The 15,969-nt window shown below is 39.0% G+C and overlaps 1 protein-coding gene across 5 annotated transcripts; it reads right to left on the bottom strand.

Moving 5' to 3' along the window:
* Positions 1-1,972: 1,972 nt before the first annotated feature.
* LOC120103934 (OVARIAN TUMOR DOMAIN-containing deubiquitinating enzyme 6-like) lies at positions 1,973-15,414 on the bottom strand. Of its 5 annotated transcripts, none has more exons than XM_039133292.1 (9): positions 15,207-15,414; positions 13,959-14,968; positions 10,180-10,341; positions 6,640-6,717; positions 4,953-5,031; positions 4,715-4,860; positions 4,319-4,384; positions 2,478-2,652; positions 1,973-2,356 (listed from the first exon to the last, which is right to left on the bottom strand). In XM_039133292.1, exons 2-9 carry the CDS (start codon positions 14,631-14,633, stop codon positions 2,112-2,114), a joined length of 1,626 nt encoding a protein of 541 aa, XP_038989220.1. In that variant the 5' UTR covers positions 14,634-14,968; positions 15,207-15,414; the 3' UTR covers positions 1,973-2,111. The 5 variants fall into 5 exon arrangements, with proteins under 5 accessions (XP_038989220.1, XP_038989219.1, XP_038989217.1 ...); XM_039133291.1 differs by having other exon boundaries at positions 1,973-2,359; positions 13,959-14,831; positions 15,207-15,407; XM_039133289.1 differs by having other exon boundaries at positions 1,973-2,359; positions 13,959-14,978; positions 15,207-15,407.
* Positions 15,415-15,969: the final 555 nt, after the last annotated feature.

A 15,969-nucleotide genomic window follows, 5' to 3' on the forward strand; every position in this document is an offset into this window, starting at 1 on the left:
GAGGAAGGCTTGCGAGTAGTGGCGGTTGTTATCCAGAGCTTTGGCTGTTGGATTCCAGTGGGATGGGTGGCTTGGGATGTGGCGATACGCAGTGTTGCGGGGACGGACGCTTTGGCCGGAGCCTCACGCAACAGTTAGCCCACATTAAGCTAGCAGAGAAGGAGGACTGCGTTCCTCCCGAGGTATTGTCCGCTTTGGGCGCTCCGGCCCGCGCGTCCAGCGCAGACGGGGGGAGACTGGTGCCCTCACGGTTTTGTCCCACAAAAGGGCCCTCGAGAGGAAAGGATTTCCACCCCCCATTTAAGGCACAGAACCTTTCCGCTACTAGCCGATGTGGGACTAAATTCGGGTGCACCCCCCCACAACATAGCCCCCCTAGCGGGAAGGTTCCTGTGGCGCCTCCCAGTCCTAGGGGGTAGTCTGCGGCAAGGGGCGCGGCCCTTCCTCTAGCGCCAATCTGTTGCGGGGACGGACGCTTTGACCGGAGCCTCACGCAACAGTTAGCCCACATTAAGCTAGCAGAGAAAGAGGACTGCGTTCCTCCCGAGGTATTGTCCGCTTTGGGCGCTCCGGCCCGCGCGTCCAGCGCAGACGGGGGGAGACTGGTGCCCTCACGGTTTTGTCCCACAAAAGGGCCCTCGAGAGGAAAGGATTTCCACCCCCCATTTAAGGCACAGAACCTTTCCGCTACCAGCCGATGTGGGACTAAATTCGGGTGCACCCCCCCCCCCCCACAACACGCAGGAATCTCCAGTATGAGGTGGAGGCGGTGACATTACCTTTCGGACCAAGCACGTCTTCAAAGAGACTAATGGAGCTGCGAACTGAGTGGCTTCTTTTGTGGCTAATCACTTCGAAAGAATTCTCTAAACTGGTAGAGGACTACCTAGGACACTCTGTGACTCGTTATATTTTGATTTTTTTTTAAATATATTTATATTAGATTTGTATCAATCGTCCAGTGCAACCAAAAAAACAAAAACGGCATGCTGAAATAGCCTGACCTTCCACCACACTGGGATGAACATTGCTGCAACCAGAGTAATAAAATATGTAGTTGCCTTGGTTTTCTTGATAAATTTGCAGTTGCCTTGTTTAGGAGGCTAAAATATCAGTAGAGATCCCCACTCCCCCTTCCTTTCCTCCCTTGTATCCATGTCGATATACTTACCAACTCAACCGATTGACGCCCTTGCATCTATTGAGGCCCTTTCTCACTTTCCTAAAATATTACAGGAATTAGAAAAGATAAATAATTGAGATACAGGCCTGCTTGAAGGACGATCAAAACAGTTTCATCTCGCCAAAAGGCAGAGCTCGTGTCGGCACTCGTGAAAAGATTGAAAGACACCCGGGAACCCAGAGGACCAGGTTGCAACTCCCATCATGGCGAGTAGCTGGGCCCGACATCAGAGAGAGACAGGCGGCAAGAACCATAGTGGCGAATGGTTGTCCTCTTCGACAGTCGCACAGTCGAGCCAATGTCCCTGTGATGCGCGAAGTATGGTAGCTGAGCTGCTTGGATGCCCAAATTTGAACTACCACAAAATCCTATTGATAATTTTAACAGCCTGCGAATACCAAAGTGGAAGGAGGGAGTTTTGAGGCAGCGTGCGACAAGAAAGCGATTCAAAATAAAATACGCTACCAAGAACACCATCCAAAACTGATCCGACAGACAACAAAAGCTTTAATCAGATGATACAAGTTCCTCACAGATCAATATAAGATTTTGCTCAGAAACAAAGGATGAGGCTTGCAATAAGAAAGAACCAACTTCATTGAACACCATCTTTGCTCCCTGGAAAATCTTGTTTCACCCTAACTCTCTATTCAAGCAGTTGTTCTGCTATCCATAAATAGCTTGCTTCGTTTTATTGAAAAGATATAATTAAAGCAAGGGCTGAACCTTTTGAGCCCTAAGGCACGTTCGTTGAATGATGATCATGCAAACCCAAAGCGAGGAACATCATAGGCATCTGAAAGTCCAGGTTAGCATTTATTGAACTCATTTTGTTGAGTATCGGAACATTATCACCCTAAGAAAGCAATGCTTTTTTACATGTTTAACTTTATTAATGTTATCTAAACATTTCTCTCTGGTCCAAGGTTCACTCTGCTGCTTTTCCTTTGCGTCGATTGCTACCACCAGGTAACGCACCAGTACCTCCCATCTCCAGCAGGTAGCAGATCATGGAATCCACATCATCACCAAAGATGCCGTAAGCTTCGATAACTTGCATATAGCCGAAACCCATTGATAGGACCACCTGCATGCTGCTGGTGAGGATCATGTCAGATGACGGTGCCTTTTCACTTCCACCCTCCAAAACTGCTTGGGATGACCCCATCCCAGCTGCTGTTCAATCAAATGAATGTTAGAATCGCTTTAGACTCACCATAGCAAAGATATATATAATTTAGCATCTGAAAAGCAACTGAAAACTTGGTAGAAGTGTGGTCCAAAAAGAACATACTTGCTCCAGAAGATGATGGTTCTGCTCCTGACGTGGAAGATTCTCTGAAAGCAAGCTGTTGTTTCATCTTCTCCTCAGCCAGATATTCAGCTCGTGAAGCTTCCATAACCATCCGCTCTATTTCCTTCTCAGTCAGCTCCAGATCAGAGTAAAAACGCCCCTCAGCTAGAAGGGCCTGCCATTAGGGTGTTTGTTCATGAGGAATTAGTCAGGCTATCAACGATGGTATCAAATATATTACCGAGTTCCAACTCAACAAAACAAACGTCATGTCAAGATGCTATTACTTTCTGAAAACAAGATTCAACAATTTAAGAATATGTCCTTGTAAATTACTTTCATCACCATGTTAAACAAGTACATGGATATTATGACTCCAAAAGAGATGGATGGGCTGCAACATATATGTGAGTTGTGCTACGTGAGCCTTGCAGATGTGCGCCCAACCTAAATTTTCAGCTATCCAAATAGCATTGCAGTTACTACAATAAGGGGAGATAAAATGGTAAACATGATCACCAGGTTAAAAAGGCTGAGCTTCAAAGCTAAATAACCATTACGATGATGTTCAATGCACATCATAATTGGCCTCAGCACACCAGCAGAGAAGCTAATAGCTTGCATCTTATTCTGCATATACTGAGGATAGCATGGCAGAGACTCCAACATATATAATTATCCCACACAACTGGGCCAAAAATTCCAAGGACAGGACATAGATGTCATATAGCATGTTATGATAGAAGGCCTTATTCACATCCATTAAGTAGAAAAATCAACCATCAGGGCAGTCAAAGAACAAAAAGTAATACATTTGATATAGAGGAGAATATCTCATTGTAGCTGAAGTTAAAAAGAGCAGTCAACATTATAATCTCACTCACATATGTGTTACATGGACTACATACATGGATTGTCAACATATTACAACATTGGATTTATGATTGGCATGACTGGCTATATATAGAGCCTGATCAGTTCGCTCAGTTCTGGTTCATATTCTTAATTATGCTACCACTCTTCCTTAGTGTATTGGTTCCTTGAGTAGGATGAGAATTTTTTTTGTTTAAATTATCTATTATATTTTGGTTTATGAAATTTTGCTGATAAGTTGGCTAGGATTTGTTTGAGATATATGCACTAAGGGATAATATAGTTGTTAGGAGAGTTTGGAGCTATACAAGGAGACTAACTAAATATAGGACTCAAGTGAATTTAATGCACTAATATTTTTTAATCCACCAAACTGCACTATGAACCAGTCAGTGTAACAATTCACAATTTACTTCTGCTTTAGTGAATTAAGTAATTATGATCTAGCCATTATCCTGTTTCCTCCATTTCCAAGCATAATGATCTAAAGTACTCGTAAACGCTTATCTCAAAAACAGAACATGGTAAGGAACTAAAAGAAGGATTTAATCAGGACTGGTAAAAAAGGGGGGAAGAATCAGAAGCATCAAATATTCAATACCAATGATGTAATAAAATGGCTAGTTAATCATTAAGTTAACGGCTGCAAGTAAAATGAATTCTAAATCTGGAACGTTCACAAGTCATGTCATATCATTTATAGGGAAAGACCATCCAAACACACCATAAGGTAATTTAAAAGCAATACCTAGATGCAGATGGAGAAATTTGGTGAACAACTGATATGAGATAAGCTTGAAGAGAATAGTAAGATTTAGATCAAAAAGATTTAGAAGCTTCGCCTAAAAAGCAACTTGCCATATATTCATTTTGAACAATACAAAGTAGTCAAACATGTGCTTCTAAACAAACATCGCTAGCACAACAAAGAATAGATAGCAAAGCAAACTCAGAGAAATATCGCTTACATTATTAATCTGCTGGTCTTGCTGGGCTTTGATAGCAGCCTTCACCTGGTCCTTACCAATGTTCGTCTACATTGGACAAAAAAGAGGTCAATCAGGCGAAGAAGCACCAGAATTTGTAAGACAAGCATCAAAATAATTACAGACGCCAAAGTGTAACAGACAAAAATCTGATAGTGCAAGTAAAACATCAGTCCATCTAGCCAGTTGAAGGATCTTAAGAGCAATCATCTGTAGTCTAAAATGTTAAAATTTGCACAACCATTCCCCACTAATTTCTATATTGACATGTAGAAAAAGGAAAAAATACCGAGCTTGAGATAGACATTGACAATAATACGAGTCAATGTAGACAGACTGTCATGCTCCAGCAAGAGACGGTAAGTTGGAAGAACTCACCCCACGAAGACAGCTAAATCCAAGGCCTGCACCAATTGATAATCGGTGTGGATCAACAAGTGAATTGTAATGATTGCCATGATGGTAACTTAACCGAATGGGAGGCATATCAGTGCTATAGCTTCCTTGAAAGATATTAATAGGTTCTGCATATAAAACCGCAACATTATAAGCTGATTATAAACAATATTGCAGTAGATTGGCAACAAAAATGATAGCCCGAAAAAAAAAATCATACCCGTGCTGTATGAATATATATGAATAGGACGATTATACATCTCGGCAAAAGCCTGGATCTCCACATTATTTCCATAGACCTATTAAAAGCTAGTCAATCAATGAATTTCCCAAACAGACAGTAAATCATTTAAGGTTCAGAGGTATAATTCTATGGATATAAACATTTCCATCAATAAGACCCTATAATACATTGATAAAAGCATGATGAAAAAATAATTCCAAATATGTTTTTGCATTTCTAAATGAGACTGATGATATCCCTTAATGTTGGACCAGATTCAATTCCCATTTTAATTTGCAAGCACTCATGACAAGCTCGTGGTAGGATAAACTGAAGCCCAGAAAGCCTAGACAAGATGTTCTAAGAGCAAAGCTTGACATGCATGAGAGAGGATCATAGTAACATCAGTGACATTACACAGATGAATGAAGATAATAAATGCAAACAAACAGAATACTTGATTATACTCAAATTTCTAGGGACAAGATCTCACAAGAAACTAGGCTGCTGCATAAAATTTTGATGATACTCAACTGAACTGAGGCATAATGAGTCTCCGATATGCAGTCATATGGCTCTTTAAGCAACATGTACTATGGTGATGTAGATAGCTAAGGGCCATGCAGCCACCTGCACAACCCAATTCTGCTCCAACTAGTAAAAATTATAAAAAAAAAAGGTTTGTTATCTCTCCCTCTCCCTACTATCCTTTCTTCCCTTTTCCTCCACTCAAGATTATTCAAGATACCAACCATTCTTAAACAGCAACGTCAGAAATGTTGCAATTCATGCTTAGCTACAAGAAGAGGATTATAGTAATCCTCCCAGGTTTTTTGCTCAAGGCAACCTGACAAAGTGTAAAGACCGAAGAAAGTCATTTATGAGAGAACAACAACCCAAGGGAAAGAAACATAATTTAGAGAGTCTATTGGATGTTCATCTTGTGAGACCTTTAGTATCATTATGCGATTGATTTAAATAGATAAAGTTGTAACTAAAAAGAATGATCAAGACAGTATATTTGTTACAAAGTATCAAAAATGTTTTAGAAATAATCGAGCAAACTAGTTCCTCGACATTTAGGTCTTTTATTCAATGATGGCTTAAGGTAATCTGGGAGAATATATGTAAAAGAGATGTTAAGCTAACATGTAAACAGAGTCAATGTAAATTGCCGGATGCATGGTTCTTTGATGATCAAGCAGAGTCCAAGATATTTGTAGTGCATTTATTTACCCAAATATCTCTAGGCAATTTGTAACTTTTGTAATCAGAGTGGTGGGTCCACTTATGCCTGTTCTCAGCAATTCTTGAAAGAGAGCATCCTGGGTGTGACGTCTGAGTTTTAGTTAACTTAACGGTGCACCAGGTTGCTGTCTCATCTACAGCCATCATGGTCACATTAAGCTAAACCTTATGCTTATGAAATCACATGTGTATCAGGAAGAATAATAGGGGTTGCATAAAGGCGTGATGTGCAGCATAAATGTTAAATCTAATCCAAAACGCACGGTAGCATCTTACAAATAACAAGTCAGTTTTGTATATATAATCCAAAACGCACAGTAGCATCTTACAAATAACAAGTCAGTTTTGTGTGTGTGTGTGTGTGTGTGTGTGTGTGTGTGTGTGTGTGTGTGTGTGTGTGTGTGTGTGTATAGAGAGAGAGAGAGAGATCAGATACCTTGTCCCGCCTTTTCCTCTTACAGTAAGATGTAAATCCTTCAGTTATAAACTGAGAGAAATGATCCCTCTCTTTTTCCTGGGAAATCATAAACAAAATTGTGATTCACTACAATTTGCAAAAGTACCTGTCACGGACACTAAATAATAAATCATTTTCCTCTTTCCACATGATGATTCTACAATTCACAAATCATTAACAGCACACACTTTTTTATGCTCGACGACTATTTGCCTATGATGTTGGCCCCAACTGTGGCTGTCAAAAATGAGGGTTAAGACCAATTAACAATCAATAATAAGGAAAGCAGAAGCTATAAAATGCAACATCAGTACAATCTTGCCAGACAGAACTGCCTAAAATAGTGAAAATAGGGCAAAAATTGAAAAACTGATTCAACACCAGACCTTGATGCAAATAAATCAATTTTCAAAAAAAAATGTAATTAAAGAAGAATATTGGTTTCAGTCAAAATGGTAACATATAAGATGCAAGGAAGCTTAAAATAATTAATATAAGAAATGTTGATTCTCTATACATAAAGATTTCAGCAGAAATCGTGAGATTTATTCCATTTCTCCCCTTCTAAGTGTTTATAAAGTCACCAATAAATACATTTCCAACCATGGTTGGCTGCACCGTTCTGAACCGCCCAGTTTGGAACATGCCGAACTGAACCAACAGGGAACCAAGATGGTTCACCCTGTTGGCTCGGTAAATAGGCCAAACCGGCTCAACGACGAGGGCTTTCGAGCCCTCTCACTCTCAGTCTCTCTGCCCCCCCCCCCCCCTCTCTCCCTCCCTCTCAGCCTCTCCCTCCTTCTCTGACTCTATCTCTTTTCCTCTCTCTCCTTCTTGCTCTCCAACTCTCCAACTCTCCTCCTTTTGGTACATCCGGAATGGAACGGTACAGACCGTACCATGCCGAACCAGTCGCCAACTGTTACAACCTCCAGTACCGGTTTAGTGAACCTTATTTCCAACTATAAGTGATGATCAACCTAGGAGTGTTGTATCTAGTAAAAAAATGTAGGACTTCAGATAAAAACTGCTGAATATGATTAAATGAGAAAAAGTAAATCATTATGTGTTTTATAAGACCCAAATCAGAAGACCTAAACAGATTTGGCAAGGGCCTGGTGACGATGGCATGTACGAGGAGGTATAGTTTCTAAAAATTGAATTGAAGTTACTAATCCAGACTGTTCTGCACTTGAATAAAATAAATAAAAATATGAAGCACTCTTAACTTTTCAATACAAACAACCATACCTAACTTTGAGCCAATCACCAATGTTGCCTTATTAAAAAAAAGAAAGATAATGTGGCCAGAAGCTTTTTATAACCAAAGGATGAAATATAAAGCAATGTTTCAATACAAGCTCGCCATCAAACTTAACCTAAATAAAATGCAAGAGCCACAAATCATACGTTCAGAGTACATTTGCAAATCAAGATTACTTGGTTATCTGTATCTATGCATCAGCTGTTTTTTATTGAAACCGTGAACAGAAGATGGTGAGATCCTTTACTGAGAATCCCTAATGAAAAATATCTGCGCCTGTTCCTGTGAGCTAGGGATTTTCACAAGTAAATATCTTCAGATAAGCAATACTAACGGACCACTGTGAGAGAAGTTTTGCTATTTCCAAGTACAAAATTATAATTGCAAGGTAAACAGAGAAAAGGGGTATCTCACTATTGGTCCATCAACAGAAAGGTCATCGAGAATTAACATGTGAGTCCATAGCACCGTGTACACGACAAATGACATGACAGTAGATATGCATACCCAGGATATTGCAGCCCTTCATCTTGATGCAAACCGGTACAGGTTGATACATGGCTAGGATGCTCAGACACAACTAAATCTATACACATTGAGTATGTCATTCAGATGGGCCGGTTCCTTTTTCGTTTTTTTATTTATCCTCTCTTAGTCCTTATCTCTTTTAAGTTTCTTTTCTTTATCTTCATTAGTTTAAGGCAATATATTGGTAGTACTTTGTACCTTGTCATATATGACTTGTTCACCATTATAATCAGCATCCATCTTTGGCATGAGTCAGAAGAATGTTTAGGTACTCAGGATACCTATTTTGCACTAAAAAACAATTAAGAATAACCTAAAGACGCAAAGTTTTGTTGGGAAAAAAAATCCTACTGTATCTTATCATGCCACAAATATACATCTAAGTGCATTTATTTCCATATATGGTGTGCTAAGTGCTAGAAGGGCAAGGCGCCATACACATACTATACATCACTTGCTCATCACAAGAACAAAATACAGGCAGTGACTAACAGTCTAAACTTCCATTAAGAGCAGATAATCCATCACATATTGAAGGTCTTAGGTCGGTCCGCCATTCAGCTTTTGTCACTTGTCATTCCATTGTCTCGTCATTGATGCATGGATAGCAACAATGGCATGAGGAAAAGGTGCAGATTGCACATCTACAAATCCACCACCACCAATAAAATAGCATTAACAAAACAAGAGTGCAACCATGATCTGATATAAACAATGATCAAGAATTGTTGATCTAAAAGACCACCATTCTTTATTTGTTTAAACCATGGTATGTTGTGCCGGCACATACCGGGCGGTACAGGACATACCGTATCATACCGGTTTGGTACCGGTATCCGGTACAGATGGCGTACCGAGTACCGGATGACGTACCGAATATCGGTACACCAAAAAACCCCATACCGATATTGTGCTAGTGTGGCACCGGTACGGAATCCAGTACCGAGATGGCAAACTTTAGTTTGAACACCTCGATAAAGTCATTTGGTGGTCAGAACTTAGATACCGAAATACATAGCCTCTTGTTTTTCATAAACTTATTCCCTATATATAAGAAATCTGCATTATACCAAACAATAATTACCCAGGCTCATTGGTTCACGTGGTTCTGGTTCAGGCTCATAACTCATAACTCACAATTTGTTATTTCTAAATTAGTTGGGTTTTATTTAAATAAATTTATATAATCTAAAACCAGAATTAATCATTATTTATCATAAATTTTTCAACAAAATGGTTGGCACTCATCAAGATATGCTAGAACCAATACTGAACAAATAAGAGAGAGTTAGAAGAAGAATGATAAAGGGATTTAACAATCTAGGAATTATTAGAACATCTTTCCTGTAAATTTCCCTTACTCACCCATCTTTTCATATTAGAGCAAACTGTACTGCAAGAAAAAAATCATTCTAAACCAATTTGCTTGGGGCTTAAATGAATTAGGAAACTATTACCAAACCAAGGTCACATGACATTTGGCCAACAGCAAATCATATTGTATATGTTTGTGCATGTGGGTCATCTCTATAATGCTAGTTAAAAGGAGGAAATATCTAAAAAAAGCTAAAACGACTAACTTCTACAGTAAATTCCTGAAATGCCTAATAAAAATGCAGGCTTACTACTGTTCACAAGACAGCATTTGATTGGTACAATTATCTACCACAATCAATGCACACTTCCCCAACCAAAAGAAAACACATTCGATTGGTACAAATACTTACCATATAATCAATGCTCATTTGCCTAGCCATATCATACGATTCTGGATCACCATAAACTTGGTCAGCCACAGCACGGAATAGACAATTCCCATCCTCCAACATTTTTTTAACTTCAAATCCCTTTGTTCGTCTTATCTCAAGTTCAAACTGACGTTCTCGCTCCTTGAAACAAAATAAGCATGTGACAGTTACATCCCAAAGTATACACCAGCACAAGAAAAGGAAATCAATTCGGTAACCATAACAAGAGTAAGAAACATATAGAGTGAAGCTCATTTGATGGAAAGGATAAAATACAAGTACATGTTTTGTATCTGACATTTATAAATTATCAAAAGGACATATAGATATAAATTGTTGGATAATCTCAGCCTGATAATGCTGTATGTATACATTAACTACAATATCAAAATTCCAAATATATGTTGCCCGTGTCTAGCAAAACCTACAAACCAATGGCACAATCCCAGCCTTCTTTTCAATGGTACAAACATCTAGAATAAAGCTAGGTGCCAGATTCAAAACCAAAGCAAATTTCCAAGGAGCTGAGAAACCCAGCCAATGAACTCAAATAATGTGACTCAAAGTTCAGAGAGCTTCTGTCTATCAAAAGGCAACGGACTGTTGCTAAAATCAGGCCAGAAAACATCTGTTTTGCTTAACTTAAAGGGCTTTAAATATAGAATTTAATCCCTTCTATTTAAAGAAAAAGCAACTGAAGATTGTAGAAATTTCATCACTACTAGCTGATCGGTCCCCTTGCTGTGACAATACCGGACAGCACCTCACAACACTCTAAGAACAAGCACCAGAAAAAAAAAATGAACCATATATTAGATGCCAGAGCTCTATAGATGTCAACTAAGGGCAAAGTAGGAGTGAATAAAATTGAATACAGATCAAAACTAACACATGGCCATCCAGCTATCCTTTGCTTAAGCAAAACTAATCTGCTCTTCACAATGATTGCAGAAGAAGCTTCGACCTATAATTTTCTTACATGCTAAAACATCAAACATCCGCATGTTAAATGATATCATGTCCCTACCAATAAATTCTAAAGCTTGGACCTCAACTAGCCAACACAGAGATGGGAAACAAGAAAAGACAAACGCAACAGATAAAAGCTACAAAATGCCCAAAAATGGATGAACAAAGGCCAGAGCTCCATCATGCAACAACTCAGAAAAGAATGGCGGAATGGGTCACTAATAGTTTTACATCTGAGATAGAACAGTTTCTTTCTTTTATCTCTTATGAAGCAGCTCCACATCTTATCACCAGCACTTTCACAGTCAGTTTATTTTTGCCACACATCCCCCACAACTTAGTATCAAATAGAAGATTACCTGTGAAAATCTCAGCCAATAATTAAACTGAATCACTTAAAACTAATGGAGACTTTATTGAACAGAAAAAAGGAAGAGAAAACAAAGGAGAGAGAGAGAGAGAGAGAGACCAAACAACTAGAAAAGGATGGTAGAATGGAAAACCTTCAACACCCCATTTGACCTCCTTCCACCCAAGAGTGTAATAGCGTCAAATTTCAGGAAAAGTTTAACATCCCTGTGATATGTTTGGAAGGATCTCATCCCCAAAGAATTAGTATCCCACCCTTCACCAATTAAAAAGGTTATGTTGCAAAGCATGTGTTGAAATGATCCGTAGTGCCATAGGTATACTAGTAAAAGGAAACCATATGTTATACACGTAATACACTTTTTTTGCAGCTCATCAAAGCCTATTTACACTTAAAACACTGTCTCTAAATACTGGTTACTTATGCCTTTTTTTCATTGTGAATAGATTCTGCATAACTATTTCCATTTACCTCTTCTCCCTTCAATCATATCCTCTTCCTATCTTCACATGCTCACATCTGGTATCCAAGGCACACCAATCTGTATCAAAGTGAATAACTATCCTCATAACTATCTTCTTCATTCTAGACATGTGGCTAAAATGTGGCAAAAATACGGAGAATTTTAGTATAGGAAAATTTTACTCAGGGTAGAGCACAGGTCCAGAATCTCCCCTACAATCTAACACCCATATCCTAAGCATTTCCTTATTACATAACTTCTGAGAGATCCACTTCCCTGCATGGGTAACCAAACTTACTCTGTACTCACTCTCCCTTTAAGTAACTAAGCTCAGCAAACATGCCAGAAGCCACATGAATAACATATTTAAGACCAAGGATTGCAAATTGCAAAAGATGGAGTGAAAATTCCAAGGTGCACATGTTTCTTGCAAAAATGGAGAATCTCAATCAACTCTACACCACTGCCCAAATATGCTTCAACTAGGAATATATCCCCTATCAAGTTTTCTCAAGATATCAAAGCGTGAACCTATGTTTATTATCCCCAGAAGAATCTCATCTTTCATTTCATCTTCTAAAGGCATGTACTTTGATAAACTTTCTATTTATAGTAAAAGCCAAAAAGTCGTAACAACTTTTTCATTTGGCTACCTTATTTCACATGATTCTAACCCATATGAAAAAGGATATAACAACAAAACACATTCTTCATGCTGTACAAGGTTTACATTATCATGAATCTTTGTAGCACAATTTAAAATAAGGTATTATATGATAGCAGAGCCCAGTCAAGCCATTATTGACCATTAAAATCGTCATACTGACATCATATATCCTTGAAGAAAAAGGAGATAGGGTTTCTACCAAGTCTCATTGACTTTATAGTGCAATTTCAATGAAATTAATGGGAGTAGCTCAAATAAAGTGAAATTGTCCATAAGAAGGCATCTTTGACAGTAATCAGAATTCATAACAAGAACCCAAATGGAGTAATGTCAACAATTGATTGATTTCATTAACAATGCAAGTCCCCAAATATCTGCTTCTACTGGCTGCAAGAAAGAAAAGAATTAGAACCATAAGTAGCAAAATATGATTTGCAAAAGAAAGAGGTGGAGGAGTAAACAAATAAAGAATATTTGTTGAGAAAATTGCAGCTACAACAACCCTAAACTCTATATTGGAGAAAATAGACTAAAAATCAGAACCATCATAAGAAATGAACTTCAATAGTAATATATGCAGATGAACCCAAGACAGGCATGGTGAGAATTGGACCCAGTTACAGAGTGGATAATTAGATATTAAATATTCAAAATTAGATCGAAGTCACAGATACTTCTATTTTTTAAGAAGCTTGAACTCAGAAAGGCATCAAGACATAAAGCTGACCAAGATTGATGAGATGACGCTTTTTTTTTATTTCAATTCTTATAGTCAAGTTTATGTTCCAAGTCTTTCTAGTATGTATACTGAACCAAATTGTCATACTTAAGAACCATGACTATGGAAAATTATGGGCCAGATTGAATTGGTCAGAGCTACTAGTTCAATGTTTCATTATAGGGGCCCTGCCTTAGATCAAGTTTCATAGAAAACTGCATTCCCTCTTCCGAATCTCTTGGTTTTACCAATCACCATCATCTGGATTTTCCTTACCCAGATAAAAGGCACACAAACAAATAGCAATAAATAAACTGTATGTTTCAACTACATGGAATTCGTTTAAACTGAAAAATATTCTAGAGCGTCAAAGAAATTCAGCAAGTGTGTGTGAAAGCAGAATAACTCCTAGAAGGAAAATAGTGATTTCAACCTGCCAAGGAGCATAGTGGATCAGGATGTCAGGACATCAATCTATAGCAAGTAATTATACATTGTAATAAATACTGCAGTTGATAAATTTAGCGAGATGACCAAGTTAACAATCAAATTGTAATGGAACAGATCTTACTGCATCATCATACGAGGACACATAACAAGGGCTCTGTTCATCAGCACTGTTGTAACCTTCGCCTTCTCCGTATGACCTGGGAGAAGAAGGCCGAGAACCTGATGGTGATGAACGCGTTGAGACTACAGGCCTCGCTGATGGCCTTCTGGAAGGACCAATCCTCGCACTATTCGAACACCCCAAACCCGTTCTCCTTGGGCTCATATTTGCTGCAGATGGCTTTGGAGGAGGCACTGGAGGAGGTGGAGGGTAAGAACCTCCTGCAACAATCCGGGAAGATCCAATACCAGAATGCACCCTTTCATCATGATCTGAACGCTCAGACACCCGAAACCTACCCAATTCTTCCTCCAGAACTGCAGAACCCAATGCATCATCTTTTAAAGATTCTACCCTGTCATCAACACGTTGATCAGGCCCCCTTTCAATCGGGATGCCCTGGGAAATTTCGGGCAGAAGCTCATCATTCTTTACAGATTTATCCTCAGAACTTCCACATTGCTCTATGCTATCACCTAGAACACCTTGTTCTTGAAGGACTTCCTTGTCTCGCTCCTCCTCCTTCGCAGTTGAGGCAGCCTGAGCTGCTGAAGCAGGCGGCAGTGAAGTAGAGGGGGGGCGATTGGCATTTGAGGAAGAACCTGCTGAACCTCGATGGACAAAGATACGAGTCATCTTGTTCAGCCAAAAATCTTAATCCTTCTGATGCCTTCCTTCTCTTGGACTTCTTTTATTCCACCGCTTGACAACTCAAAACCTCCAAGCCTCAGTCATCCCTTTATTACGAGTTCTGACCTTGGGCGCCCCAGTGCCAATCCCTCGACTGAACGACTTCTTCCAGCCCAGCACGCTCTCCTCCACGCAGCACAATCTCTGCATCCCCCTATCAATTCTCATCAGTCCAAAGTCCTCGTCTTCCACTCAACCCACCAAGAACAAACCCCCTTTATCAAAAACCCTAATTCGCCCCAATAAAGGCCCCTATAATCCCAGAAACCTCACCAATTCCCCTGTCAAAACCTGATATCCATAAATCTCGGACCAAAAAGAAAAGCAACAACAAAAGAAAAGATCAGAGAATAAAGCACCTTCAAAAACATCAAGAACCTCGTCAACAAAAGAAAATCAAAAGAGGATTCTTTTGGAAGAACCGAAATAAGAATCCAGAAAGAAACCCCTAAAATCCTAAAGAATCGGTCGAGTAAGAAGGAAAGAAACGCATCAGAAGGAGGAGTTAAAGATATTTACCTTGGGGGATTCCGCAAAGGCGCCGAGATCTTCTACCGTGGAACCGATCGAAAAATCCGTGCGGGCTCGGAATCGATTTCAATGGTTTGTGAGAAATGGAAGAGTGTTCGAACACTTTCTTTCCAGAGCAGAAAAAGGAGGAGAGAAGGGCTGAGGAAGAGAGTGAGAGAGGCAAATAAAAAAAAAAAAAAAAAGGGTGGAATTCGGAAAATGGATGGACGGAGAGAGAGGAGGAAATGGCGGCTTCAAAATCATTAATTTTATGTTGCATTTTCATGCCATTCTTGATTAGTTACTCAACATGGAGAAAATTTAATATCACCGATATAATTAAGGGGGTTGGTTCGCGTTTTATCGAGGTGGGCGGGGTCACACCGCCTGCCAAGGTTTTTCCGATACCACCGATATAATTAAATTATAACTATATCAATATATAAATTACGGATCTTCCCCCTCAGCCGTTATCGACCGTCATTACGTAAATAAAAATAATATTTTGTTAGGTAGATTAGAGCACCTCCGGTAACAAGATTTGCACAAAGCCTATTTTATCATCCAAAAAAAGGAAAAAAAATCCTATTCTATTACAAATGACCTCACATTTCATTGTTGAATAATAATAGCTATTATTTGCAGCTTCATACATATTTTGGATAGAAACATAATAATATTATTGTCCAAATTATTGTTAAAATAATAAGAATTTTATTTTTTTTAAAGACATACAATTTTTTTTTATATACAACGGCGCCTCATATTAAAC

The sequence above is a fragment of the Phoenix dactylifera genome, chromosome 14 (genome assembly GCF_009389715.1).
Source record: "Phoenix dactylifera cultivar Barhee BC4 chromosome 14, palm_55x_up_171113_PBpolish2nd_filt_p, whole genome shotgun sequence".
In the NCBI taxonomy this organism is placed as follows: Eukaryota; Viridiplantae; Streptophyta; class Magnoliopsida; order Arecales; family Arecaceae; genus Phoenix; species Phoenix dactylifera.